The sequence below is a fragment of the Neophocaena asiaeorientalis genome, unplaced genomic scaffold (genome assembly GCF_003031525.2).
Source record: "Neophocaena asiaeorientalis asiaeorientalis breed wild unplaced genomic scaffold, Neophocaena_asiaeorientalis_V1.1 scaffold263, whole genome shotgun sequence".
Lineage (NCBI taxonomy): Eukaryota > Metazoa > Chordata > Mammalia > Artiodactyla > Phocoenidae > Neophocaena > Neophocaena asiaeorientalis.
The window spans coordinates 2,269,705-2,293,996 of record NW_020175015.1 but is presented as its reverse complement, the minus strand read 5'-3'; the positions used below and the strand labels follow the sequence as shown (position 1 = coordinate 2,293,996).

General features: G+C 54.5%; 2 protein-coding genes and 1 long non-coding RNA gene across 6 annotated transcripts in view; 2 read left to right on the top strand and 1 right to left on the bottom strand.

The window, feature by feature from the left end:
- ARHGEF17 (Rho guanine nucleotide exchange factor 17) overlaps nt 1–17,976 on the top strand; it is a gene marked incomplete at its 5' end in the record, with an annotated part of 58,482 nt that extends 40,506 nt beyond the window's left edge. Inside the window, 19 exons of the mRNA XM_024761989.1 lie at nt 3,881–4,063; nt 6,479–6,595; nt 6,812–6,904; nt 7,124–7,300; nt 7,601–7,651; nt 7,901–8,010; nt 8,116–8,201; nt 9,852–9,970; nt 10,334–10,547; nt 11,088–11,161; nt 11,718–11,917; nt 12,093–12,394; nt 12,892–13,141; nt 13,433–13,519; nt 13,842–13,909; nt 14,155–14,303; nt 15,183–15,357; nt 15,473–15,742; nt 16,442–17,976. Of these exons, the coding sequence (XP_024617757.1) occupies nt 3,881–4,063; nt 6,479–6,595; nt 6,812–6,904; nt 7,124–7,300; nt 7,601–7,651; nt 7,901–8,010; nt 8,116–8,201; nt 9,852–9,970; nt 10,334–10,547; nt 11,088–11,161; nt 11,718–11,917; nt 12,093–12,394; nt 12,892–13,141; nt 13,433–13,519; nt 13,842–13,909; nt 14,155–14,303; nt 15,183–15,357; nt 15,473–15,742; nt 16,442–16,638 (2,922 nt within the window). The remainder of the gene's footprint in view (nt 1–3,880; nt 4,064–6,478; nt 6,596–6,811; nt 6,905–7,123; nt 7,301–7,600; nt 7,652–7,900; nt 8,011–8,115; nt 8,202–9,851; nt 9,971–10,333; nt 10,548–11,087; nt 11,162–11,717; nt 11,918–12,092; nt 12,395–12,891; nt 13,142–13,432; nt 13,520–13,841; nt 13,910–14,154; nt 14,304–15,182; nt 15,358–15,472; nt 15,743–16,441) is intronic.
- The window catches only part of RELT (RELT TNF receptor), a 34,565-nt gene continuing 27,952 nt past the window's right edge, over nt 17,680–24,292 (top strand). For 2 of the 4 annotated variants that reach the window (XR_003005564.1, XM_024761970.1), the window contains exon 1: nt 23,984–24,273. Coding sequence is in view for 1 of the 4 variants with exons in the window: in XM_024761970.1 (XP_024617738.1) it covers nt 23,999–24,273 (275 nt within the window). In the remaining 3 variants the exon portion in view is untranslated. Of the gene's footprint in view, nt 17,812–18,310; nt 18,473–23,872; nt 24,274–24,292 lie in introns of those variants that run through there. The other 2 variants (XM_024761973.1, XM_024761977.1) reach the window with 2 other exon arrangements.
- On the bottom strand, nt 18,886–21,052 carry LOC112411091 (uncharacterized). The gene is made up of 3 exons (XR_003005567.1): nt 20,996–21,052; nt 19,301–19,520; nt 18,886–19,186 (listed from the first exon to the last, which is right to left on the bottom strand). It is a non-coding gene; the product is annotated as an uncharacterized LOC112411091 (long non-coding RNA).

The following is a 24,292-nucleotide window of genomic DNA, read 5'->3' as shown; positions in this document are numbered from 1 at the left end:
AAAAATGTTTAAAATGGCAAATTTTATGCTATGTATATTTTACCACAAAAATACATTGCTTTTATGCGTATATATTTTTTAAATGCATAGAGAGATGAGAACACAGACTGGGGGTCTGCCCTGGTGTCGGGGGCCAGAGAGTGTTGGGTGTTTAGCTGAGACCTGAAGGGTGGGTAGGAGTTAAGTAAAGGGAGAGCCCGGAGGGAGTTGTTCCAGGCCGAGAGCACCGTGGGAACAATGGCTGGGAGGCTGGAGGAAACCTGGAGTAGCTAGGGATGGGGAGGTGGCCAGTGTGGCTGCTGGGCAAGGAGCTGGCCTTTACTGTGAGTACAAGGAAGTCACAGGAGGGCCATAACTGGAATTCCATCTTTAAGAGGTGCCCCTGCCTGCCAGGCAGGAGTAGACATGCAGGGGTCTGAGGGGTCCTTTGTCGTCCCCTAGGTGGGAGTCAAAGGCATGGGAGTCAGACAGTCCAGGGATTGAGTCACTTGCCTCCCTTCTGGGTGATGCTAGCCTGATCACCTCACCCCTCTGAGCCTCCGTGTTTTTGTCTGCAAGATGTAACTAATCATCCCCTTCTCTCAGCGCGAAGATTAAAAGGTGATGGGGCTGGGCGTGCCTCTCTACCTCCGAGTCTCCAGGCTGCAGGGCTGCACACGTGGAGGCTTGCAGGGCCTGCGGGTGGAAGATCTGAGGGAGGATGGTACTGAGGACACCAGACTGAGAGTTGGGTGGGGAAGGGTGGAGGTGAGCCAAGACAGTGTCAGCTGAAGCCAGCTGTCACTCGAGGCAGCCCTGGTGTGTTGGAGGGACTGAGGTCCAGCCCAGGGGTGCAGAGCACAGCTCTGGAGCCAGGCCCCCAGTGTTCAAACTTGGCACTACCTCTTGACCAGCCATGTGACCTGGAACAAGTTACATATCCAGTCTCTTGCCTCTGTTTCCTTGTCTGTTGAGTGGGAATAATAATAGTACATGTCTCAGGTGCAGATTATGAGATGCGTGAATAACTTAGCATACTGCCTGCATACATGCATGTGTGTGTGAGTGTGTGTATGTAAAATCGCCTTTAATCCTTGTATTAACCTTGTGAGGCAGATATTATAATGCTCTTCTTCATCTGAGGAAATGAAGGCTCAAAGAGGTTAAGAAACCTGCCCAGGGTCATCCATCTATTAAGTGGTAACAGACTGTTAAGTCTCTTTGGGCTGCTGTAATAAAAATTCCCTAGACTGGGTGGCTTAAACAAATTGAAATTTATTTCTCATAGTTTTGGAGGCTGGGAAGTCCAAGGTCAAAGTGCTGGCAGATTCATTGCTGGTGAGGACTAGCTTCCTGGTCTATGGACAGCTGTCTTTTCACTGTGTCTTCTTCCATGGTGAAAGGGCTGAAGGAGCACTCTGGAGCCTCTTTTAAAGGGCTCAAATCCCATTCACAAGAGCTTGACTGTCATGACCTTCTTACCTCCCAAAGGCCCCACCTCCAAATAACCACCGCATCAGGGATTAGGTTTCAACATATGAATTTTGGGGGGACACATTCAGACCGTAGCAAGTAGTACTAAGAGCTGACATTTATTGAGTGCTTAATATGTGTGTGTTACATAAGTTAATTCATATGAACCTCACTATAAACCCCCATTTTACAGATGATAAAACTAAGCACAGAGAAGTAAGGCAACTTGCTCAGGTTCACAGAGCTAGGAAGTGCCATAGCCTGGGTTGAATCCCTGTCAGTCTCACTCTGCGGTGCTCCCTAAGCATAGGTGATATTCAAACTGAGATTGGACTCTACAGCCCCGGTGTTCCCTTCGCAGTGACCGCTGCCACCCAAATTGATTGGTATTGTTCCTGCAGACCAGGAGTTTAAAATGACGAAAGAAGTTAAATGCCAAGGTTAACAGCCAGAAAGAGGTGGGATTTGAACCTAGGTCCCAAGGCAGCACCCATTCCTCAGTGTCACCCTCAACCTTGGAGTCTTTCTTCAACTCGCACTTCCTAGCTAACAACCCCTCTTTCCCTGACCAACCCCCTGTCTTATTTCCCACTGCACTTACTACCTTCTGATATACTGTGTGATAATTTTGTTATTTATGGTGCTTATTTTCCACCTCCTTCCACTAAATTGTCAACTGCACAAGCACAGGGACTTTTGTTTGCCCACAGATGCAGCCTGCGCTTAGAAGGCTGGACACAGAGTAGTTGCTCAACGCGTATGTGGTGAGTGAATGCAGGTGCTGGCTCCTAGCAGGTTCTGCATCGGGTTCCCAGTCACTGTTTATTCTTTCCTGCCACTGTGTGCAGGCTTCTGTGTGAGGCGCTGGGACCTGGAAGTGAGCGGTTTAGCTCCTGCTGCTTGGGCAACAGACCTTGGCACAGATCCGGCCCGGGTTCAGACTAGCCTAGGAGCTGTGAGAGGGAGGCCGCCTGTCTCCTCACCAACCTTTTCAGAATCCCAAATCAGGCGAGAGGATACGGTTGAGCTTTACTTTCTCAAGCTTGTTTTACAACAAGCTAGGTTTTTTAAATGTTTGATATAAATTTTTTTGCAGCATCCCGTATACTTTTTCAAACCGCCTTGTTTCTTTGGCTTGTAGTTACAGTTTAGGCCAGTAGAGGGCGACATCTAAATGAGACAGCAGCCACTGAGCAGGGCTATTCATGCTCAGGAAACGCCATTGAATGCAGATTTGAGGTGAAAAATGGGAGATTTAGTCACTGATTGACCAGAAGATCTGAAGACTGTGAAAACAGTGTTCAGATAGTGTCAACTAAGCCTTCAGTAACTTTCCATATGCCCCCCCCCCCACACACCCCCGCTTTATTTTCCCCACAGCAATTAACGCCTTTTAATTTACCACAGAACTTCCACATGTAGTCAATTCTAAGACACATTCTTCACATTTTACCATCTCTGAAATTCAGGTTCATTCTATAATTGATGGCCTATAATAACTTAATTGGCAGCAAATTTTTCTGAGATAAATAAGATTAATGATGCATCTAAAATGGATAACTAATAAGAATCTGCTGTGTAAAAAATTTTAATTTTAAAAAAAGTCAGTTACATAGGACCATGTATTGTCTGATTTCATTTATATGAACCACCCAGAAAAGGCAAATCCATAGAGAAAGTAGATTAGTGGTTGCCAAGGGCTGGAAGGGTTGTAGGGAGTGGGGAGTGAGTGACTGTTAATGGGGATGGGATTTCTTTTGGGAAGATAATGAAAATGTTCTAAAATTGATTGTGGTGATAGTTGCATAACTGCGAACATACTAAAAACCATTGCATTGTATATTCTAAAAGAGTGACTTGTGTGGAGTGTGAATTATAGTTCAATAAAATTGTTTTTCAAAAAAAAAGATCGGGCTTCCCTGGTGGCTAAAAAAAAAAAAAAAAAAAAAAGATCAATGATACATCTTAAATTTGATGAAATGTGGTTTTATTTTATTCGTGTGTTTAATCTGACTAGATTGTATGCTCTATCAGGGCAGGGATTTTGATCTTTCTTGTTCACTGCTGTCTCCCAGTTCTTAGAACAGTGCCTGGCACATAGTGAGTGCTCAAAAAAATAATTGCTGAATTAATGTGTGGGGTCTCCCAGGAGCCCAGTCTTCATGCTTTCCTCACTCCAAGCTCATGAATCCAACAGATCTTTCCCAAGACCCCTCACCCCCATCCTGTGCCAGGCCCTGGGCGGCAGAGTGAGGGGCATAGGAATAGATCTTCCCATCTCCCTCCCAGAGCTCCGAGTCTAATGAGGGAGATCCGGGAGGCAGGGCCAGTGAGCTGCAGGCCCAGTGGATTTTGTGTGTGCCTATTGCTGGTGGGTTGGGGTGCCATCTCTCTGAGGGAACCTGTACTGACCCTGTGGGTCCCCCAGGGCTATATGCAGCCACTGAAGCAGCCAGAGAACTCCTTGCTATGTGACCCGTCGCTGGTGGATGAGATTTTTGACCAGATCCCGGAGCTCCTGGCGCACCATGAACAGTTCCTGGAGCAAGTGCGGCACTGCGTGCAGACCTGGCACGCCCAGCAGAAGGTGGGAGACCTCCTTGTCCAGTCGGTGAGTGGCCCTGCTGTCTACTGCTATAGCCCCCACAAGCTCTGGCCTCTCCTAGGAGGGGCTGGGTGCTGCCATGGACCCCTCCACCCCTCCTGGAGACTGACTCTGATCCCTGATCCAACCCCAGAACTTGACCAGACACTGGTAGTGACCCCAGATCCTGGATTGACCTGAACCTGGACACTGCCCAACCCTAGAGCTTGGCTGGACTCTGGCATGGATCCCAACCCCAACCAGACGCTGACCCTGACCTTGGACCCAATCCCAGTTGCTGACACTGACCTGACCCTACTCCTGACCCTGAGCTGCCACTGACCGTGACCCAGACCTCAAATGGATGTTCTTACTGACCTCAACCCCTACCTTAACTTGAATGTAAACAGTTGCCCTGATCCTGACCCTGGACTCGGGCTTGATGTTGACACTGGCCTAGTCTTCTAGCTCTTTTCTCTATCAGGCATTTTAATAATTATGGCTATTTGGCACTTATTATGTGCTAGGCATTCTAAATACATTGTACATATCAACAGCACTAAGGAGAAAGGTATGATTATTCCCAAGTTTAAAGTTGATGACTCTGGGAATTCCCTGGCAGTCCAGTGGTTAGGACTCTACACTTTCACTGCCTAGGGCCCAGGTTTGATCCCTAGTCGGGGAAGTAAGATCCTGCAAGCTCTGCGGGGCATGGCCAAAGAAAACCCACAAAAGACAAACAAACAAAAAATAAAGTTTATGACTCTGCCATGTAGAGAGAGAAAAAGTAACCTGATCCAAGTCAGTTAGTAAGTGGTGGAGGATTCACCCCCAAGAAACCTGGTTCCAGCACCCACACTCTACCCTACCCCGTCCGCCCTTTCACCACGGACAGGACTTCCTTCTGCCTGTGAGTTTTTCAAGATCCTACAATAGTGATTGGGACCTTAGGAAAGGTGTTGGCTTCAGAGTTCAAAAAGGACTGCAAAAGCAAAACTAATGAACATTCAACTAAATGTTTGTAAAACATAACAAGCCATTTTCTTTAATTGTTAAATTTAGTATTCATTTACATGAATTTAATTCCATTTGAAAAAACTTCAGTTACATTTTGTTATTTTGCCAGAATTCCCAAAAAAGCATGATGATGGATGAGAAATCCTAGCGAAACACAAACTGAATGTTTACTCAGAGCCAAATAATTCAAAAGTAAAATTGTAAAACTCCTTCCAAAAAATTCTACGAGCAAAAAAACACCTTATCTATTTTTATGTGATATGGGTGTGTTTGCACGTGTTTGTGATGTTGTGGGGTGGACCTTGGGCCTAAGAAGGTCCCTGCTGACCTGCAAATCGATGTGACGAGAACCTTGGCCCAGTGGTGGTGGGACCCCAGCTTGAGTGCTGACATCTCCAGCCCATCACAACCCTCACTGTCACTGGGTTCATCCCCCTGCCTGGACCTTGATGCTGACCAAGGACAGCAGTGGAAGTCTGTGCTGACGGAGGGCTCAGCATAGGGTACCCTGTCCCAGGATCGGGGGCGGGGTGGTTTGAGGGGCTGTCTTCCTCCCTGAGCTGCTTCAGCCTCTGCTCTGCGGCACATCTGGGGTAGGGGAACAAGTGGCCTCTATAACCTAGAACCATGGATTTGGAGGCCCAGAGGGGGCCAGAAACAGCACCACAGGTCACCTGGTGCATCCATGGTGCAGCTGAGACAGGAACTGGGTGCCAGAACTTGCAGCCAGGGCTTCTGACCGAGAATATCCACATTTAGCCCAGCCATCAGCCAGCCAGCAGGTATTAGCCATGAGGCAGTGTGTGCCAGCCCTGAGCAGGGCTTTACTAGGAGGGATGGGAGCACCTGTCTCCTTGGAGAGGGAAGACTTGTCTTGGGGGATCAGGGAGGCCAGAGGCCAGGTATAGTTCCAGGCAGAGCCCTTGTCAGGGCAGGGAGTACTTCCTGGAGGTGGCAGAACTGGAGCTCAGCCTTAGGGTGGGTGAGATTTGGATGCGGGGAAGGACCTTCCTGGTGGAGGGAATTACATGAGCAAAAGCCACGCAGCGGGAAAGAGCCTGTGTCACTCAGAGGAGGGAGACCTGGCTGGTTGGACTTGGTGAGGTTGGAGACCAGAGGATGGCAAAGCCCAGTCAGAAGAGAGAGAACCTGGTCTGTGCTCACAGAACATATCCAGGCACACATATGTACACGTGTGTATGAACACACACAGATAAGAAACGTGTGTGCATGCCCACGCTTAATCACACAGCCACACATATGACATGTACGCATGACACAGGAGCACATGCCCAATCCCTTAGAGACCATATCATTTCCAGATGGAGAGAAAAAATGTTGGCTCGCGAATCAGTGGAAACCAGGACAGGGTGAGGTGGGGTAGGGGACACCTTGAGGGTCCCCAACCTGCCTCTTCACCCACAGTTCTCCAAGGACGTCCTGGTCAACATCTACTCTGCCTATGTCGATAACTTTCTCAATGCAAAGGACGCCGTGCGTGTGGCTAAGGAGGCGAGGCCTGCCTTTCTCAAGTTCCTGGAGGTACTGGGGCTGGGCAGGGGGATGGAGGCCACCCTCTGTGGGCCAGCTTTGGGGGCCCCAGGAGCCCCCAGCCTGGGCACCAGAGCCCTACCCTGTAGGTCATCGTCTGCCCTCGGGCTGAGCTGGAGGGGCTTGCTGGGGACCTGTCCCAGGACATTTCCATCTTTGCATGTCATTCCTCACTTGGGTGCCCATCCACCCTGTTTTGGGTTTCAGCAAAGCATGCGTGAGAACAAGGAGAAGCAGGCACTGTCCGACCTCATGATCAAGCCCGTGCAGCGGATCCCACGCTATGAGCTTCTGGTGAAGGTGGGCATGAGGCTGGGTGGGCAGGTGGGCAAAGCCTGCAGGCATGTGGGGATGCAGGGGGCTCTGTGGCCCCCACTTGGTGGAGACACAGGGGTCAGGTAGGAAAGGAAGTCCTCTCTGGAGTCTACCCCCAGTCCCTCCTCTTTCAGCAGTCACTGTGGGGCCCCAGGGCCTGACAGGGGCAGCTAAGCAGAGGTCTGGTGCCCATTCCCATCCCAGGACCTCCTGAAGCACACGCCTGAGGACCACCCGGACCACCCGCTCCTGCTGGATGCGCAGCGCAGCATCAAGCAGGTGGCTGAACGCATCAACAAGGGCGTGCGGAGTGCCGAGGAGGCAGAGCGTCACGCCCGTGTGCTGCAGGAGATCGAGGCCCACATCGAGGGCATGGAGGATGTGAGTGCCGCCCTGCCCCACTCCACCCATGCCTGGTTCCAACCTGGAACTGTGGCCATGTCCACATCCATAGCAGCGTCTGCAGTGTGTTTGTGTCCATCTCTGTCTACATCTGTGTCCTCTCCCGTGTCTGTTTCTGGCCACATATCCCATGGCCTGACAACACAGCATCAAGAGGGTGGACAAGATGTTGCTTCCACTGACCTGGCCCGTGGAGCGGGGCCAAGGGGTCACCGGGGTCTGGGGAGGGGAGGGAGTCATAATGAGCCTTCAAGATCCCTTGTCCCTCCTGCCCCACAGCTCCAGGCCCCTCTGCGGCGGTTCCTGAGGCAGGAGATGGTCATTGAAGTGGTAAGAAGTGTCCCATTATCTGCTCACCTGTCGCTACCTCCCTGCTTTCTCCACACTTCTGCTCACAGCTTCTGCCCACTGGCCTCCTGCTCTTCCACCCCAGCAGGAGCCCTGGGTCACGTCCCAACTCTGCCTCTGCCTCTGGGCATGCAGGGGAGCCCTCCCCCCTCCCTGGGCCTGGCTGTCCCCTTGGGCACGGTGGGCAGGAGGGTGGGCCTCTGGGCCTGAATCCTGCGTCGGTCCCCACAGAAGGCAGTCGGTGGCAAGAAGGACCGATCCCTCTTCCTGTTCACGGACCTCATCGTCTGCACCACCCTGAAGCGGAAGTCAGGCTCCCTGCGGCGCAGCTCCATGAGCCTGTGAGTGGCCGGGATATGGCTGGGGAGCTCGGGCAGCGGGAGCGGTTGTCCCTCCGTGGGCCCACTCCCCAGCCCTGGCCAGAGCACCCCCTCGGCTCCCCACAGGTACACGGCAGCCAGCGTCATTGACACGGCCAGCAAGTACAAGCTGCTATGGAAGCTGCCACTGGAAGACGCAGACATCATCAAAGGTGGGGCTGGCTCAGGCCTGCCCGGGGTTCTGGGCTTTGGGGGTCTTCCTCTGAGAAACCTGCCTGGAGGGTTTGCGCTGTGGTCAGGTTGGCTGGCTATCTATCTGCTTTTCTGCTTTCTGGCCTCACTTTCCCATCCTGTCCAAGGGGGCTGACGTGCGGGATCCAGTTTGTGCCCTGCAGAGCCGGACCAGCGCCTGTCCGTGCAGACCACCTTCTGACTGGGCAGGGGCCTGCCATGGGCTAGCAGGTGGACTAGGCTGCGGTGGTGCAGGGAGCGCAGACATACCTGTAGCCTTGATTCAGTGCACAAGCGCACTTAGGCGCCTCATGGTAGATGGTGGCGCACTGTTCTAGGCCACCAGTTTTGTGCCTGGGGAACAGACTCGCTCAAGTCAGTCCAGTCAAAAGGCTGGTTGGAATGAGCCTTTTGTTTGGGGCTGAGACTGTTGGGAGCTGAGGCAGTGGCTTCAAAGAACGGCTCCTCCGGCTGTGTGTGTCCGTCCCTCCCCCCTCCTCCCCCACTCCCCTCTGGGCAGGTTCTCACTGCTGTCAGCTTTCTCTGCCTCCTCCGAACTCCTGTGATCCATCATGGCTTTTTCTGCACTGTGGCCTTTCTCACTCAGCTGTTAGCCCCAGCTGCTCCAGGATGCGCAGTTCATCTTCCTGAGTGGGGTGGTGGTTCTGGGATGGTGGTGAAGGCACCTCTGGACCGGCAGGCAGGTCAGGCCCAGACTCTGTCCCTGAGCTCACTTGAGGTGGCCCTCGGGGTGAGGGAGAGGCTCACTCAGCCCCTAGGTGAACCCAGGCCTGCCCCACACGGGCCTCTATGTAGGAAGACAAGCTGATTATGGGTCCAGCTCATCTCTTCTCACCAGAGAACAGGCCGGTGGAGAAAATGACTACCTTTAGGTTAGGTGTCCACACCTGGTCCAGTCAGCTGTGGCCAGAGAGGGCCAGGGTCATAGGGAAGAAAGCGTGGCTGCCCAGGTGGGGGAGGGTTCTGGGGGAACAGTTTCCCCTCAGAAGGAGCAGGAGATATCCTCAGCCCTGGCTTGTCTAATACACTCCGCTGCTGTCTACTCAGCCCATTGGTGGGCCACTGGTCCAGGGCGTTTGCCCCCAGCCAGGCCTGTAGGGCCAGCTACTTGGCAGTGGTCAGGTACGGGACAGGACCAGAGGATCTAGGTCGTCAGCTCATTGCTCCCTCCTGTGTGGGGGAATTGAGTCCCTGGTCAGCAAATTTGACTGCCGGAGGCTCTGCCTGCCCAGCTGACTCCCCTGTGGGAGGCTGTACCACCCAACACTCCAGTGTCAGCTGGAGACTGCATAACCTGCAGAGCCGTCTGCTGTTTATTCTTTGTGCTCTTCCAGGGAGTCCTCCAAGGGACCGACACCCTGTGCCAGGTGGCTGTGAATCAGGCCCAGTCCCCTGCTCTTGGGCCTGGAGGTTCTGTCCAAGCTGCCCATTAACTTTGGGGTTAATGTTAACCTGAGGTCTTGTGGTTTACAAGCTGTCAGTCAGGCTGTTCCCTGCACCCAACTGCAAGTTGTGAGGGGAGGGGTGGGGAGGGGAGGGGAGGAGTGTCTGTCCAAGCCTGACCTTGTCTGTGTCTGGATCTGCCCATGGCCTTCCTCTGTCCCCACTAGGGGCATCCCAAGCCGCCAATCGAGAGAACATCCAGAAAGCTATCAGCCGCCTGGACGAGGACCTGACCACCCTGGGCCAGATGAGCAAGCTCTCTGAGAGCCTCGGTTTCCCCCACCAGGTCTGCGCCTTCTGCCTGAGATTCCCTAACCCAGTCTGAAGGAGAAATAACAGCCTTGTCATTTGCCTGAGGGAGAGGACATCGCTGTCAGTTACCTGAGGGGCAAAATACAGCCTCACCCCATCTGAAGGAAGTCATGTGTTCCAGGCCTGAGGATGGAGACACAGCTCCATCCGCAGCTGAGGGAGGAGAGAGAGCCCATCATGTCTATGGGAGGGATCCAGGCTACCTCGTGGTCTCAGGGGGGAAACAGAGTCCCATTTTCTGTCTGAGGGAAAAGGCAGACCCCCAGTCCCATCCCCAGGGCAGGATCAGGCTGTGGGGAGAAGTGAGGCCCTGAAGCCTGGGCCCTCATCCCTGCAGAGCCTAGATGATGCACTACGGGACCTCTCGGCTGCCATGCACCGGGACTTGTCGGAGAAGCAGGCACTGTGCTATGCGCTTTCCTTCCCTCCTACCAAGCTGGAGCTGTGCACCGCAAGGCCCGAGGGCACCGACTCCTTCATCTTTGAGTTCCCTCACCCTGATGCCCGCCTTGGCTTCGAGCAGGCCTTTGATGAGGCCAAGAGGAAACTGGGTAAGCCAGGGCCCGGGCCAGTGCCCTCCTCCCAGAACCTTCAGGAAGTGGGCAGCACCTTGTAGCTGTCTGTGACATCAGGAGCCAGAAATCCCGAGACTGCTATGTCCTATGTTCCAGTCCCTGCTGGTGGGAGGGTGGACTTAGACTTCTGCAGAGAAATATAGGACTTCCCCAGGACTTCCTCCTTGGCAGGGATTCTGTGGATAAGGTCAGCTTAGGGCAGGGGCCCTATTGCGGGAGTGGTTGGCCGGGACCTCCCCCCCAGCACCCCCGCCCCCTCCACACACACACTGAGCAGGCCTGGATCAGGGAAAGCTGTTGATTGAGGTCCATAGAAAATCCTTAGAGACCTCTGGGTCTACCTCTTTCATTGTACAGATGGGAAAATTGAGGGCAAGGACAAGTAGGACATGACCCACAGTCACCTCATTCTCCCTGGAGAGACCCTGAGAGGCAGGAGAGGAAGGGAGACAGGCGAGGTCAGAACCAGGGTGAGGTGGGTGCTAAGTAGTGTCTGTCTGTCCATCTCCACTACAGCCTCCAGCAAAAGCTGTCTAGACCCTGAGTTCCTGAAGGCCATTCCCATCATGAAAACCCGCAGCGGCATGCAGGTGTGTGTATGCACCTGGGTAGGTGGGGGCATGTAGTCTAAGCCAGCCTGTGTTCGCGTGTTTTTGTTCTGTGTACAGCATCATGTACATGTCTTGAACATTGCAATGGCTCCCTATGTCTTTGTACAGCTCTCTGCACAAGCACATGGACAGTGCATGTGTGTCCCATGTATATGGGTACATTTGTGCATGTATGTATCTGTGCATGTGAACAGAACTATATCATTGATGTGAAGGTGTCATTTATGTGCTTGTATAAGTCTGCATACATATGGACAAAAGTTACCATTTTTCGCATTTGTTACACACATACATGTATGTGTGATCATATTTGGAGTAGATACATGTGTACACACATATATGAATATATGATGCCTATATCACAGAGGGATGTGTGCATTTGATGTGTAAAGAGTGTCACGTGTGCTGTATGTGTGCACGTGTGTGCATAGGGTGTGTTGAGAATCCAAACACATCCACGAGGGCCTGGAGAGCAGTGTGGAGTTGGCAGCAGTTCCTCCATTCATCTTCCCCTATCCTTTGGCGCTTTCCGCAGTTCTCATGCGCAGCCCCGACCCTGAGCAGCTGCCCAGAGCCCACGCCCGAGGTGTGGGTGTGCAACAGCGACGGCTACGTGGGCCAGGTGTGCCTGCTGAGCCTGCGCGCCGAGCCTGACGTGGAGGCCTGCATCGCCGTCTGCTCCGCCCGCATCCTCTGCATCGGGGCCGTGCCAGGCCTGCAGCGCCGGTGCCACAGGTGAGGCGCCGCCCGGCCGGGGCCTGGGGACGGGGTCCCCGCCCCCAACACACACAGCGGCTGCTCCGAGGTGGTGTGGGCGTGTCCTGGGAATGTGGGCGGGGCCTGGAGGGCGTGCTGGCGAGTGCGGCAGAGCCTGGCTACTAGCTGCCTCGTCCCCACCGCTTCGTCTCAGCAGGGAGCGGACTGCGTCTCTGAGGAACCCCCCAGAGACGGCACCCGAGCCCACCGGGCCGGAACTGGACGTCGAGGCGGCAGACGAGGAAGCGGCGACGCTGGCTGAGCCGGGGCCCCAGCCCTGCCTGCACATTTCCATTGCGGGCTCGGGCCTGGAGATGGCACCAGGCCCCCCAGAGGGTGACCCCCGCCCGGAGTTGGTGCCCTTTGACAGTGACTCTGACGATGAGTCTTCGCCCAGCCCCTCAGGGACCCTGCAGAGCCAGGCCAGCCGGTCCACCATCTCCTCTAGCTTTGGCAGTGAGTATCCAGCTGGGGCTGTCAGGCAGGGTGGACTGCCTAGAGCAGGGGGCAGCCCAGCTTTTAGTGATGGGTGAGTAGGGATGGGCATAGGCAAAGGCATGGAATCAAGCCTCAGGATGTTAGCACAGAGAGCACTGGGGGCAGCGGCTATGACACCAAGGATCCAGAGAGCATGGGATAGCCCGGCTGGATCCTGAGGACCAGTTGAGGAGGATGGAGTAGAAGGGGTGGAGTGCTTGGTCCCTCTGTCCGTGGTGGTGGCTTGGAGGGGGCCAGGCTAGGATTAGGAGCCTGTAGCACGGAGCTGTCAGTCCGCAAGGTAACAAGGGCTGAGCTGATGCAGAGGTCTGGGGGTGTGGGGAGAACAATGGTGGGAGGCCCTGAGGCAGGGCATGGCCCAGAAGGGTGCATCGAGGGAAGATTAAGGCCTAGAAAGATACCAGGTCTTGGGCCTGGCAGAGGGGAATGGAGAAGGAGACCTTTGTCTTCCTCAGACGAGGAGGCCCCGAGCTCCAAGGAGGCCACAGCAGAGGCTACCAGTTCGGAGGAGGAGCAGGAGCCTGGCTTCCCACCACTGTCCGGCTCCTTCGGGCCTGGCAGTCCCTGCGGCACCAGCCCAATGGATGGGAGAGCCCTTCGCCGGTCCAGCCGTGGCTCCTTCACCCGTGGCAGCCTGGAGGACCTGCTGAGTGTTGAGCCTGAGGCCTACCAGAGCTCTGTGTGGCTGGGCACTGAGGATGGCTGGTAGGGACAGGGGAGGTGCCGGGGTCGCGGTGCCAGAACCTGAGGTCCCTGTTTTAGAACTTGTATGGTGTCCTGAAGCAGAAGTAGGAGGGTTTTGGTTCAGACCTCAAAGGCACTGCCAGCCGGGGCTGTCGGAGGGTCTGAAACCTACAGGGAGGCCGTGGGATTTGGGTACCTTGGGTGGGCACCTGCCAGGAGGAGATCCTGGTGGAGGCAAGTAGGCAAATAGGGGTGACTCCAGGGATTGGTACGCCTGAGCACTTGTCACAGGTACACACCACTGATCCACAGTGTCCACGTGTACCAGTCCTCTGACAGCATCCGTGATCGCAGGAACAGCTTGAAGCTCCAGCACTCGGCCTCTGTGACCTGCATCCTGTAAGGCCCCTGGATGGCTCTTCTGGTTCAGACCCTTCTCAGCTACACATGCAGACCTCCTTCTGCACCCCCGGGTCCCCTTCCCTACTGGCCCCTCCTTTCAGTGGCCAGAGGCCTGCCCTAGGCTAACCGTGCCTCTCACACATCATGTCCTTGTGCAAGTCACTACCTCTTCTTAGACTCAGGTGCCCATCACCTAGAGAACAGGGGGTGGGAGGAGGTGGTGTCTCAGGAACCATAGCCATTCCATCTGCAATTCCCTGGGCCCAGGTGATCTCCTTCGGCTTCTTGAAACCCTTGATGACTCCTTTTCCTTGCCTAGGTATCTGAATAACCAGGTGTTTGTGTCTCTGGCCAATGGAGAGCTCGTGGTCTACCAAAGAGAAGTAGGTGAGTGCCCACCCCTCCCCCACCCCCCTGGAGCCCCTTTGCTGGTATTGGATTTCCCTCTTGAGCAAGCTGGGGCCTTGGGGCCACAAGTCTACAGGTGTGACTTTGGGTAACTCCAGGTCTTCTTTGGGCTTTGGTATCCTCATTGATAAATGAGGTTATCAGCACCTTATTTCAGGGAAGGGTGAGGCTCAATGCAATACTAGATTGAATTTGCTGTTCTTTTTACCCCACTCCCACCCCAGGCCATTTCTGGGACCCCCAGAACTTCAAATCGGTGACCCTGGGTGCTCAGGGGAGCCCCATCACCAAGATGGTGTCTGTGGGTGGGCGGCTGTGGTGTGGCTGCCAGAACCGAGTCCTTGTCCTGAGTCCTGACACACTGCAGCTGGAGGTATTGGGGATGGCTGTGGGGTTGGGGAATTGGTGCTTGGGGTGAGCCAGGCCCACGAGAGAGGAGATGGGACCACGAGGCCATAAAAAAGCATCCGGCTGAGAGGTCAGGGCTTTCCCCTGACCCCTGTATGAATCTGGGCCAGCCCCTGTCCTTCTCAAATCCTTATTTCCTTTCTAGCTGATGAGGGCTGCAGTAAGCGCCCCATATACGTTAGAATTCTTTATTCCTCCTCCCTGCACCCAACCCCATTTCTCAAGCCAGGCATTGGCGTCTTTGTGGGGTGGACAAAGGTCCTTCCTGATGTCAGTATCCCTTAGCATTACTCTGGCCTTTAGTCCTGATTTGATTTATATATACATTAGAGATTGTCAGCCTGGTAGTATCCAGGGGTAACTATAGTTCCCTTGATTTCCCTTTCACTTACCCCGTCATTGGCTGGGCTGGGAGTGTAGAGGTGTAGAGCCGGGTTCAGGCCCAGGTTTGTGACTGACTTGCTGATGTTCTTGGGCAGGTTCCTTTCCCTTCTAGACTTCAGTTCCCTAGCTGTACAGGGTGAAGCCACTGATTGCTCTTAAAACTCTTCAAGATTTGAACTTCTCTGATCATTAACTCACTCAAATTTCATGGGGAAAAGGCACTTCCATTTTAATTCCTGAGGTTTCAGTGGGGAGGCTCCAGTGAAACCAAGGTTTGAAAGGTTAATCATCCAGACCAAGGAGCGAGGCTGCCTTTGCTGTCAATCCGGTGGGCTTTCTGGAGAGGTTTGGTGTGAGTTGTCAGGAGGGAGGGATGGGCACTGGTGAAGCACAAGGCAGGGAGGGGCCAGCGAAGGCAGGCCTGTCAGTCACCCATCTGCTCTCTACCCCCGCCCCCCAGCATACATTCTCCGTGGGGCAGGATTCCAGCCGCAGCGTGGCTTGCATGGTGGACTCCAGCCTGGGCGTGTGGGTGACACTGAAAGGTAGTGCCCATGTGTGTCTCTACCATCCAGACACCTTTGAGCAGCTGGCAGAGGTAGATGTCACACCTCCCGTGCACAGGATGCTGGCAGGTACTGACCTCAGTCTACCACCGCCCCTTCCCTTGGAGCCTTTCTGTCCCTGGTATTGAGGAGGCTGAGCCAGGGCCAGGACTCGGCCCCAGCGCTGGTCTGTCTCCCACCCCAGGCTCAGACGCCATCATCCGGCAGCACAAGGCTGCCTGCCTAAGGATCACAGCCCTGCTGGTGTGTGAAGAGCTGCTGTGGGTGGGCACCAGTGCCGGCGTCGTGCTCACCATGCCCACCTCGCCCAGTGCCGTCAGCTGCCCTCGGGCGCCTCTCAGCCCTGCTGGCCTAGGCCAGGGACACACTGGCCACGTCCGCTTCTTGGCCGCAGTCCAGCTTCCAGATGGCTTCAACCTGCTCTGCTCAACCCCACCACCTCCCCCAGACACAGGTGGGTCTACACATCCTACCCTAACCCAGGGACCTCGGCTTTGGGTTTAGGGCTCCGCACTGTCCTGCCAGAAGAAGGTTAAGAGGGAGGAAAAATGTAATACAGAGCTGGAAGTGGCATATATTACAGGAAATAGGCTATAGAAACCCCAAAATGAAATCTATTAGGATACTGTGTGTGTGTGTATGTGTGTGTGTGTGTGTGTGTGTGTGTGTGTAAAATTCTGTCCAGAGAATGTCATGAGAACGAGGGAGTGAACTACAAGCTAAGAATTAGAATATGGCACAGGAAGGGATATATACAACAGGAAATAAAACAGGACTGGAAATGATGTGTGGGGCAGGAAGTAGAGTCAGGAAGCGATGTGCAGAGCAGGAAATAGAAATAGAGTGGCAGATAGGAGAGGAAAGGGACCCTGAGGATAGAAAGTGAAACATATTAGGAAATGTACATGAAGGAGGTCACAGTTAGCAAAGTCTTGTTTGGCAGGACAGGAAATCGTATTCGCAAGAGGTAGTAGCTGTGGCATCAGGAATCAGGGAAGCCTAGGTCAGGAGTTGTCTGGGTCCAGAGAAGACTTAAGTTGCCTAACTGGGAAAGGGCTGTTGGAAGTGGGAAATGAGTATGAAGAGAGCCAGGTTGAGGTGGTGCCACCCCCAGTCGCCTCCAGGCTAATGGATCCTCCCCTCCGCCCCCCAGGCCCCGAGAAGCTGCCCTCACTGGAGCATCGGGACTCCCCTCGGCACCGAGGCCCTGCCTCGGCCAGGCCTAAAATGCTGGTTATCAGTGGAGGCGACGGCTACGAGGACTTCCGACTCAGCAGTGGGGGCGGCGGCAGCAGTGAGACTGTGGGCCGAGACGACAGCACAAACCACCTCCTCCTATGGAGGGTGTGACCTTGTCCATGGTGGCCCAGGACTCGCCCGCCCACCTGCCCTCAGCCTGCTTGCCTCTTCCAAGCCCACAGGCAGACCCTGACCAGGAGTGTCTGACCAGGGCCGCGCCTCTGCCTGCACGGACCGCCTCCCATCCTCGTGGAAGCATTCCTGACGGAGCACCTGTGGGCCAGCCGGGCCAGGGCCTTTCCCGGCCCTCTCTCTGGCTGCTCCGGGGCTCCCAGTCATGATGGGGGTGGGGAGGGGGGCACGTGGGCTGCCCAGGACCTCTGTCCCTGGAGCTTCTACCAAAGACACGGCCGGGCCTGGACCCCACAGGGCTGGGGAGGGCCATGTGCAATATTTGGAGGGTTTTCTGGGGGCAGTGGGAGGGCTAGGGGATGGAATCCTTTCCCATGTACAGTATTTATGTTTCTTTTTAGATGTGTATCTTCCCAAGCACTTATTTATGCAATGACCTGGGGCAGGGAGTGATGTGAGAAAATGACAGAAGAAGAAAAAAAAAACCGCTATTCTTGCCCTAGGAACCACCCTGGGACCCTAACTAGCCTTCCTGGAGGGACCAGTCCCCCTCTCATTATGTACGCACACACACACACTGCATGTTTGGGGCACTAAAACGCTGCCTCTTAACATACACTTTCCACGGCCTCGTCCTGACTGGGCTGCCCTCCAGTATCGAGAGAAAAGGGCCAAGTCCCCTCAGTCATCCAGAACAAGGTGATGACTACAGGAGGCAGTAACTCCCATCCCGGGGGTGGGGGGGGCTTCCCCAGGCCTTGGCATTTCCTTGCTTGTTGGCAGTGCCTTAGTGGTTTCTGAATTTGGGAACACTGACTGGGCCTTGGCCAGGGCTCTCTCCTGGCCTGAGCAGGGAAAGGGCCCTCGCTCTCCTCACAGTTGCCCCCCAGCCCCTGTGTCTCATGCACTGGCACATATGGTCACCTTGGGAGGGTGGACCTAGGAGCCCCCTCATTCTGACCACTGACTCCCTCTCTTCACACCCTCTCCTGCCAGGGGCAGCCCTTCCAGGAAGGATGCCCAAAGCTGAGGGGCTGGACATGGCCTCTTCGGCTGGGAAGGCTACCATGGAGGGCAGCCTCTCCCCTGCCCCCCGACTGCAGGAGCCAGTCTGACCCCAGCCCCCGTGCTTCTTCAGCTGCAGCTCCAAAGGTCTGGTGTCAGTTGGGGTTTGTTTTTGTTCTGTTTGGTTCTGTTTTAGTTTGGGGTGGGCGGGTCATTGCGGTCTTAGACTATGTTTCTCTTGCTACCAAACAGTCATGTATTAACTTCCCTTGGATGATGAAGTTTAAAGAGTCAATAAATAGAAACACCAAATGACTGGTCCCCATCGGCAGCCGTGGACGCCTCCTGCCAGCAACCTCAGGGCTCCCTAGCTGCGTGGGCCTCCCAACACCCACCCACTTGGGCAGAAGTGGGACTCAGAGACCCAGAAGAGTGCTGAGATGGCAAGGCGGCCACTGATTTGCTGTGTTTTCCCAGGCAGGTCACTGCCTCTGTCTGGGGTGCAGCTTCCTCGTCAGGAAAACCAAGAGTTGTGCTAGTCAGATGCTTTATAACCAGGGCTGCATGTTAGAATCCCTTACAGGTTACATTGTAAGCACAAAGCATAATACATAAGTTATACTTATATCTAAATACACATTTCCAGGCTCCCCCTAGCTCCTGAGTCAGTGGGTCTTGGATAAGGCTTGGAAATCTGAAGCTGACACATGCTGTAAGGGAAAAACGAGGCGAATGTGAGCCTGTCTACAACTCCAGGAATCGGTGCTCTCCAAAGCCTCATGAGGCTCGGAATCTGACAGAGGCCAAGGTGAGCAGGGGTAGAATCCAAGTCTGTCTGATTTCTGGTCATTAAATCAGACATAAGGATGTAAAGGCCAACAACATGGGGCCATTTTTTGCAGGGGTAGAATCCAAGTCTGTCTGATTTCTGGTCATTAAATCAGACATAAGGATGTAAAGGCCAACAACATGGGGCCATTCTTTGCAGGGGCAGAGAGCCCTTCCCACCAGGGTACACTGGCAAGGCGCAAGGGGGTGACTTCTAGAAAAGGACAAACTGTGCCTCAGCTCTCCTGAACACGTTTCAACATTTTCCAACCTAAATGATTAAGACTTTACAGAAATCAGTTGCTAAAGGGGAGTGCAGGCTTATGCTTTGCACACTGGTATACACATATCTCGGGTCTGCCAGGCCCCTGATGCCGTGGGACATGCATGAAACATATCCTTGCAGCATCACTGCTGGGACAGTCTGGAGGAGGGGATTACAGAAAACACAGATACATAGTAGAAAGCCACATTCATGGGGTGGAATTTATGAAACAAAGCATAGAGGGAGCACAGGCTTTGAAGCTGAACAGAAACCTCAATTTTGCCACTAACTAGCCATGGGACTCTGGATGAGCTATATTCCCTCTGAGTCTCCATTTACTCATCTGTAAATCGGGGCTGACGATCCTTTCCCCCACGGGACTCTTGCTTGGTGTGCACAGGTCTTTGGATTGCAAGGAAGAGATTCATTCTGCCCAGAAATAAAAGGGGAGCTAATTAGTGGAGACATGAACTGGAAGCAAATAGCTCTCAGTACAGTGGCCCAGCTATTGCTGGTCCATCTCAAGACCCCAGGCCTCTCCACCTTGAGTCTCTGGTCTCTGCCTCGCCGCCAGCCAGCTGCCGTTCTCTCTGCTTCCCAGCTTCTGCTTCCTTAGGCCCTCTTCCGCCTCTGGATAGACTTCACTTTGAGCACTGGTTACCCAAGGCTGAATCCTCATCATTTTTCCTCAAGTGCCTTGGTAGGAATGGGCCCGGCCCAGCCCACTGTTCTTAGCAGGTCACATCCCAGGGCATTGGGCAGCCTGTGGAGAGACAGGTGCACAGCCCTGAGTAGGTCAACTGTGGGCAGGGAGGTCCTGGGATGCACAGTTGTTAGGCACCCAGCCCAGGGGAGAGCCTGGAAGAACTAGCTCCTCTAAAGCAGTCCTTCTCAATCTTGGCTGTACATTCTAATCACCTGAGGGGGCCAGGCCACATTCCAGACCAATTAAATGAGAATGCTGAGAGTAGGACCCAGGTGTCCGTAATATTTTCAGGAAAACAGTTGAAGTATAACATCTGTACAGAAAGGTACTCAAGTCATTAGTGGGCAGCTAGGTAAGTTTTCATAAATGCACCCAGATCAAGAAATAGAACCTTCTGGGACTTCCCTGGCAGTTGAGCAGTTAAGACTCCGCGCTTCCATTGCAGGAGGGGTAGCCTCTGCAACCCCTGGTCAGGGAACTAAAATCCCACATGCCGCGTGGTGCGGCCAAAAAAGAGAACGTTCTTCCATGCAAAAGCTCCCCACATGCCCCCTCCCAGTCTCCCCTTCTAGGGTAACAACCACCCTGGCTTCTGACACCATGGTTTAGTTTTGCTAGTGAGGTGGAGAACCACTGCTTTAAAGGGCACAGCCAGGGACTTTGCCAGCGGTCCAGTGGTTAGGGCTCTGCGCTTTCACAGCTGCGGGCCCGGGTTCAGTCCCTGATGGGGAACTAAGATCCCGCTGGGTTTGATGTGAGAGGGAAGGAACAGCTTGAATCAAGGCAAGGAGGGGTGGGGGAGCCTGGAGCGAGGGGTCCGAGGTGTAGGCCCAGCTGGAGCAGAGGGGAAAGAGGAAAAGGCAGGGAAGCCAGAATGTGAGCTGCAGGAGGGGGGAGGGACGTTTTGTTCATTGCTCCATCCCCAGGCCACCTGCAGTGCCTGATACACAGCAGGTGCTCAATAAGTATCTGTTTAATTAAATCTAGAGAATTCAGTTGGGATCCCCTTCCAGGTCTTGAATGTCACAAAACAATAGCCCCAGCTCCCATTTATTGTTTGCTGCAAGCCAGGAGCATGGATCATCCGGTTTAATCCTCAGTGGTCCTGGGAGGTTGATACCATTATTATCATCTTTTTCAGGTGAGGAAACTGAGGTACAGAGAGGTTAAAAGTCTTTCTCAAGGTCACCTGCCTACTAAGCAGTAGAGCCTGGATTCACACGTGATCTGTCTGCTCAGGTCTCTGTGCCTCATGGAAGAGAGGAAGGGCAGCCACATGGGGTGGCTGGAGGACAGGACACAGAGTCTGAGCAGCTAGAGACACATCCAGTCACTCTTGAGGTATCTGGCACATGTTCCTCAGACCAGCTCTGGGAAGGATGTCCTGACTTCAGAAGAGAGAGTCAGGGCCAAAAGCCATCTCTCCAAGGGGGTTCTCCAGGTGTTTCCTTGGGCTAGGGACAAGCAGCAGGGTTTAAGGTAGACATCTACCTCCCAAGGAAGATGAGGCACAGAAAGGGATAGAGACTTACCTAACATCACACAGCAAGGCAGCATTGAGGCTGGGGTGGGTGTACAGGAGAACCAGGCAGGAAGATTTCCTGTGGTCAGAAAAGGAAGAAAGTTTACTCAGGTGACCTCTGAGAGCTCTTCACATCTTTTGCATGCCTGCCAAACGCCAAGTCTCTCTTCTGTCCACCTCACAGACCTTAAGCCACAGGCCAGGTTGCAGGAAGCGGCAAGGGGAAGTGCTATTTTGGGCCCATTATGGCCAATGAGGAGCCCCGCCTGGCAAAGGCAAGTGAAGGGGCTGGGTCAGGGGCAGGATGCAGGTCTGAACGGGGAGGGGGCAATGTGCAGGCCTCAGGGAGAAATGGGGGCAGAGCCCAGATGCTGGGCTGCGGAGAGACACAGGGCAAACACTGAGGGTGGGGGACCAGAGGGAGCAGATGGGGGTTCTGAGCCCAGCAGCCTAGAATAAGCTGGTATCCCCCAAATGGAGTCTCAGCAGATCCTCACAACACCCTGGGCAGGTGAGCTTGCATTCAGAGAGGTGAGGTCACTAGTTTAAGGCCATACAACCTGACAATGGCAGAACTAGGACTTGACCCCTAACTGTGTGACACCAAAGCCCAACCCCAGTGAGATTCCAAACCCAAGCCAGGGTCTGGACCTAAATGGTGGACAGAACTCAGCTCTCAGGCCTAGCAGCCCCAGCTCAGCTCCTGCCCCAAGCTGAGCCCCACTCTGGCCTCCCAACCCCAGTTTTTCCTTAAACCAAGCCCACCCTCCCCCTGGAGCTAAGGCACAAACACAGGAGGACAGCCCACCTTCTGAGGTAGAACTTGGCCAGTTGGGGGGTTAGCCAAGTGCAGAGTTTTGAAATTTAAATCTGAGCTGGGACATTTCCTCTTGCTTTGGACGTCCACGTTGGAATTTAAGGGTAGCCAGCAGAGGGTACCACCATTTCTGGTCCATAACCCCAGGGGCTGCCATCTGCTCAGATCCCCTGCAAACACCTCCCCCCGCTTCCTCTAATCCTGTGGCCCAGGATCCCCACCCCACCTCGGGGAGAGTCTCAGTGGGACATGGAGTCCATGTCCCTGCCTCTGGATCACCACAGCACATCCCAGCTTATTGTGCTGTGCCACCTAGGATGAGGTGTGGGCCTTCTCTGGGCTCACTTTTCTGGCTGCACTATTAGAGGTTCAACAAGATCGTCTCTGAGGTCCTTGGGCTCAGGGCTTGTAATGCTAAGATTCCGTGGATCCATCTGAGATGCCAGGAGTTTTAAAAGCCTGTGATTCTGAGAGTCCTTTGTTCTCGAGCCTGTGGTTCTCCAACCTCCATAAAAAGCCGATCTAAATCTCTCTCGCGGCCTCCACAACTCCTTCCCTGTCTCCTCACTGTAGCGGCTAAATGTTCCCGGACTCTTGGGCAGGGTCCCAGCTGCAGCTTGCTGTGGTTCAGAGGACAGGAGGGACTGCCTCGGCCCCTCCATCCCTGGTCATTTCTTCTGTCTCTGGTGGCTGCTCACCCTTCCCACTCGGCCACGTCAGGCAGATTGCCTCCTCCCACAGAGAACTGGAATGACCTCCAGGCAACGAGTTTGGCAGCCTAATTTTCAGATGGGGAAACTGAGTTGGGGAAGGATTTGAGAGCTGGTAGTAGAGACAGGCCTGGACCCTCTATAGGATGTCTGATTAATAGCCAGTGCTCCTTGACCAAAAAGCATATCCCCATTTGGCCTACTGGGTGCGTGTGAAATGCCACCATTTGAACTCCAGTACTTGGAACTGGGGCATAGAAGGTCCCCTTACAAAGAAAACATATGCAGGGATAGCGTCCTGGGCTGCTCTAGCCCCCTCAGCAGGTCCCCAGCATGGATCTTCTCCGGACTCCTTCTGTGGGCTCGGATGTGGGATCACCCCTGACCTAGCTCTGGGGGTGTCCGTTGACATACAAGGGGCCTGGCTGGTGCTGTGATCCCAACATCAGTGACCTGGAGCTCTTTCTGCCCTTCCCTCACAACCTGGGCCTGGCCCAAGGAAATGGAAACTCTTCCCCTTTCCCCCTCCCTCTGCAGGTGTCCAGTTCTCCTCCTGGGATCTGCTGGACCCTGGAGACCTTACCTTTCCCACCCCCTCACCCCATGGCTCAGATGCTATGATAGTTTATTTAGAATTCTCCACCTCCCCTCACAATGTATCCCTAACAACTTATTTACCTTCGTCCACCTCTGCCATGAGCTGTGATTATCTCGATCCCAGCTAGGCCTCTGCCTCCCCAGCACAAGGCCCTTCCTACTGTCTGCATCTCCTCCCAGCCCTGCTGTCCTGGGAGGGCCACCTGGGATCCCCTGAATGGTACTGAGTCGGGGAAACCCTGGCTCTTGAGCTGCTGCCTCCAGTTCTGGCCCACCATATGGCACAACTCCAAGGGGCACGATTCACAGAGCTGGTAATACAATATGAATAGTGCCCTGGGGTCTTTAGTCACACCCTGCTGGGCACCCTGATGGCTGGCATTGGGAATCAGCAGGGTGGGACAGCTGGTGGTAGGGAAGGGACAGCAGTGTATCATCTGTCCTGCTGGAAGGAGGGACTAACTATCCTTACAGAGAGGGAAGGGGCGGGGAATGGAGACAGGAAAGGCCTCCTGGAGGAAGGAGGTTTGGGCTGGGCCCTGAAGAATGGGCAGGAGACCACCAAGTGGGCCTCCATTATAGATTCACTTTCACCAGGCCTTTCTCAACAACTAGGTGGGGTTTCTGGGGGTGGACCTGGGCCTCTTCAACAAGGCAAAGTGAGGTCCTTGTCCCTGACTGCCAATTTCCAGGAGGAAAACGAGACCCAGGGAGGGACAGCGGTGGCCCCGTTTGCACTGGCAGTGGTGACAGGTCTCAGAGAAGCATCCAAGTCTCCAGTCTATCTTGCATCTTGCAACCCCTTCTTTATTGGTTTGGAGCCCAGAAGCGGCTGATCCGAGAGGCCTTGTCCGGCGCAGCCCCCTGCAGTTCCCGGGGAGCGCGAGAGATGGCGACACAGAACAGCACGGCCGGGCTGCAGAGCGCGAGCCCCATGGCGGTCTCCAGGGGCTGGGGGCGGGGGTCGCGAACCTGGGCTCTGACGTCGGAGGCGGGGCCGGCGGCCGTGACGCGCGGGGGCGGGGCTGCGCGCCTTCCCGGACCGGGCGGCGATTCATTCAAAAGGCGCGCAGGCTGCGTGGCCGCCCGTGCGCACGCCGAGCCGGGCTCGGGCACCGCGTCGGCCTGCAAGCTGGGCTGCTGGAGCTGCTGCGGGGCGGCCAGGTAAGGAGGACGCGCGGAG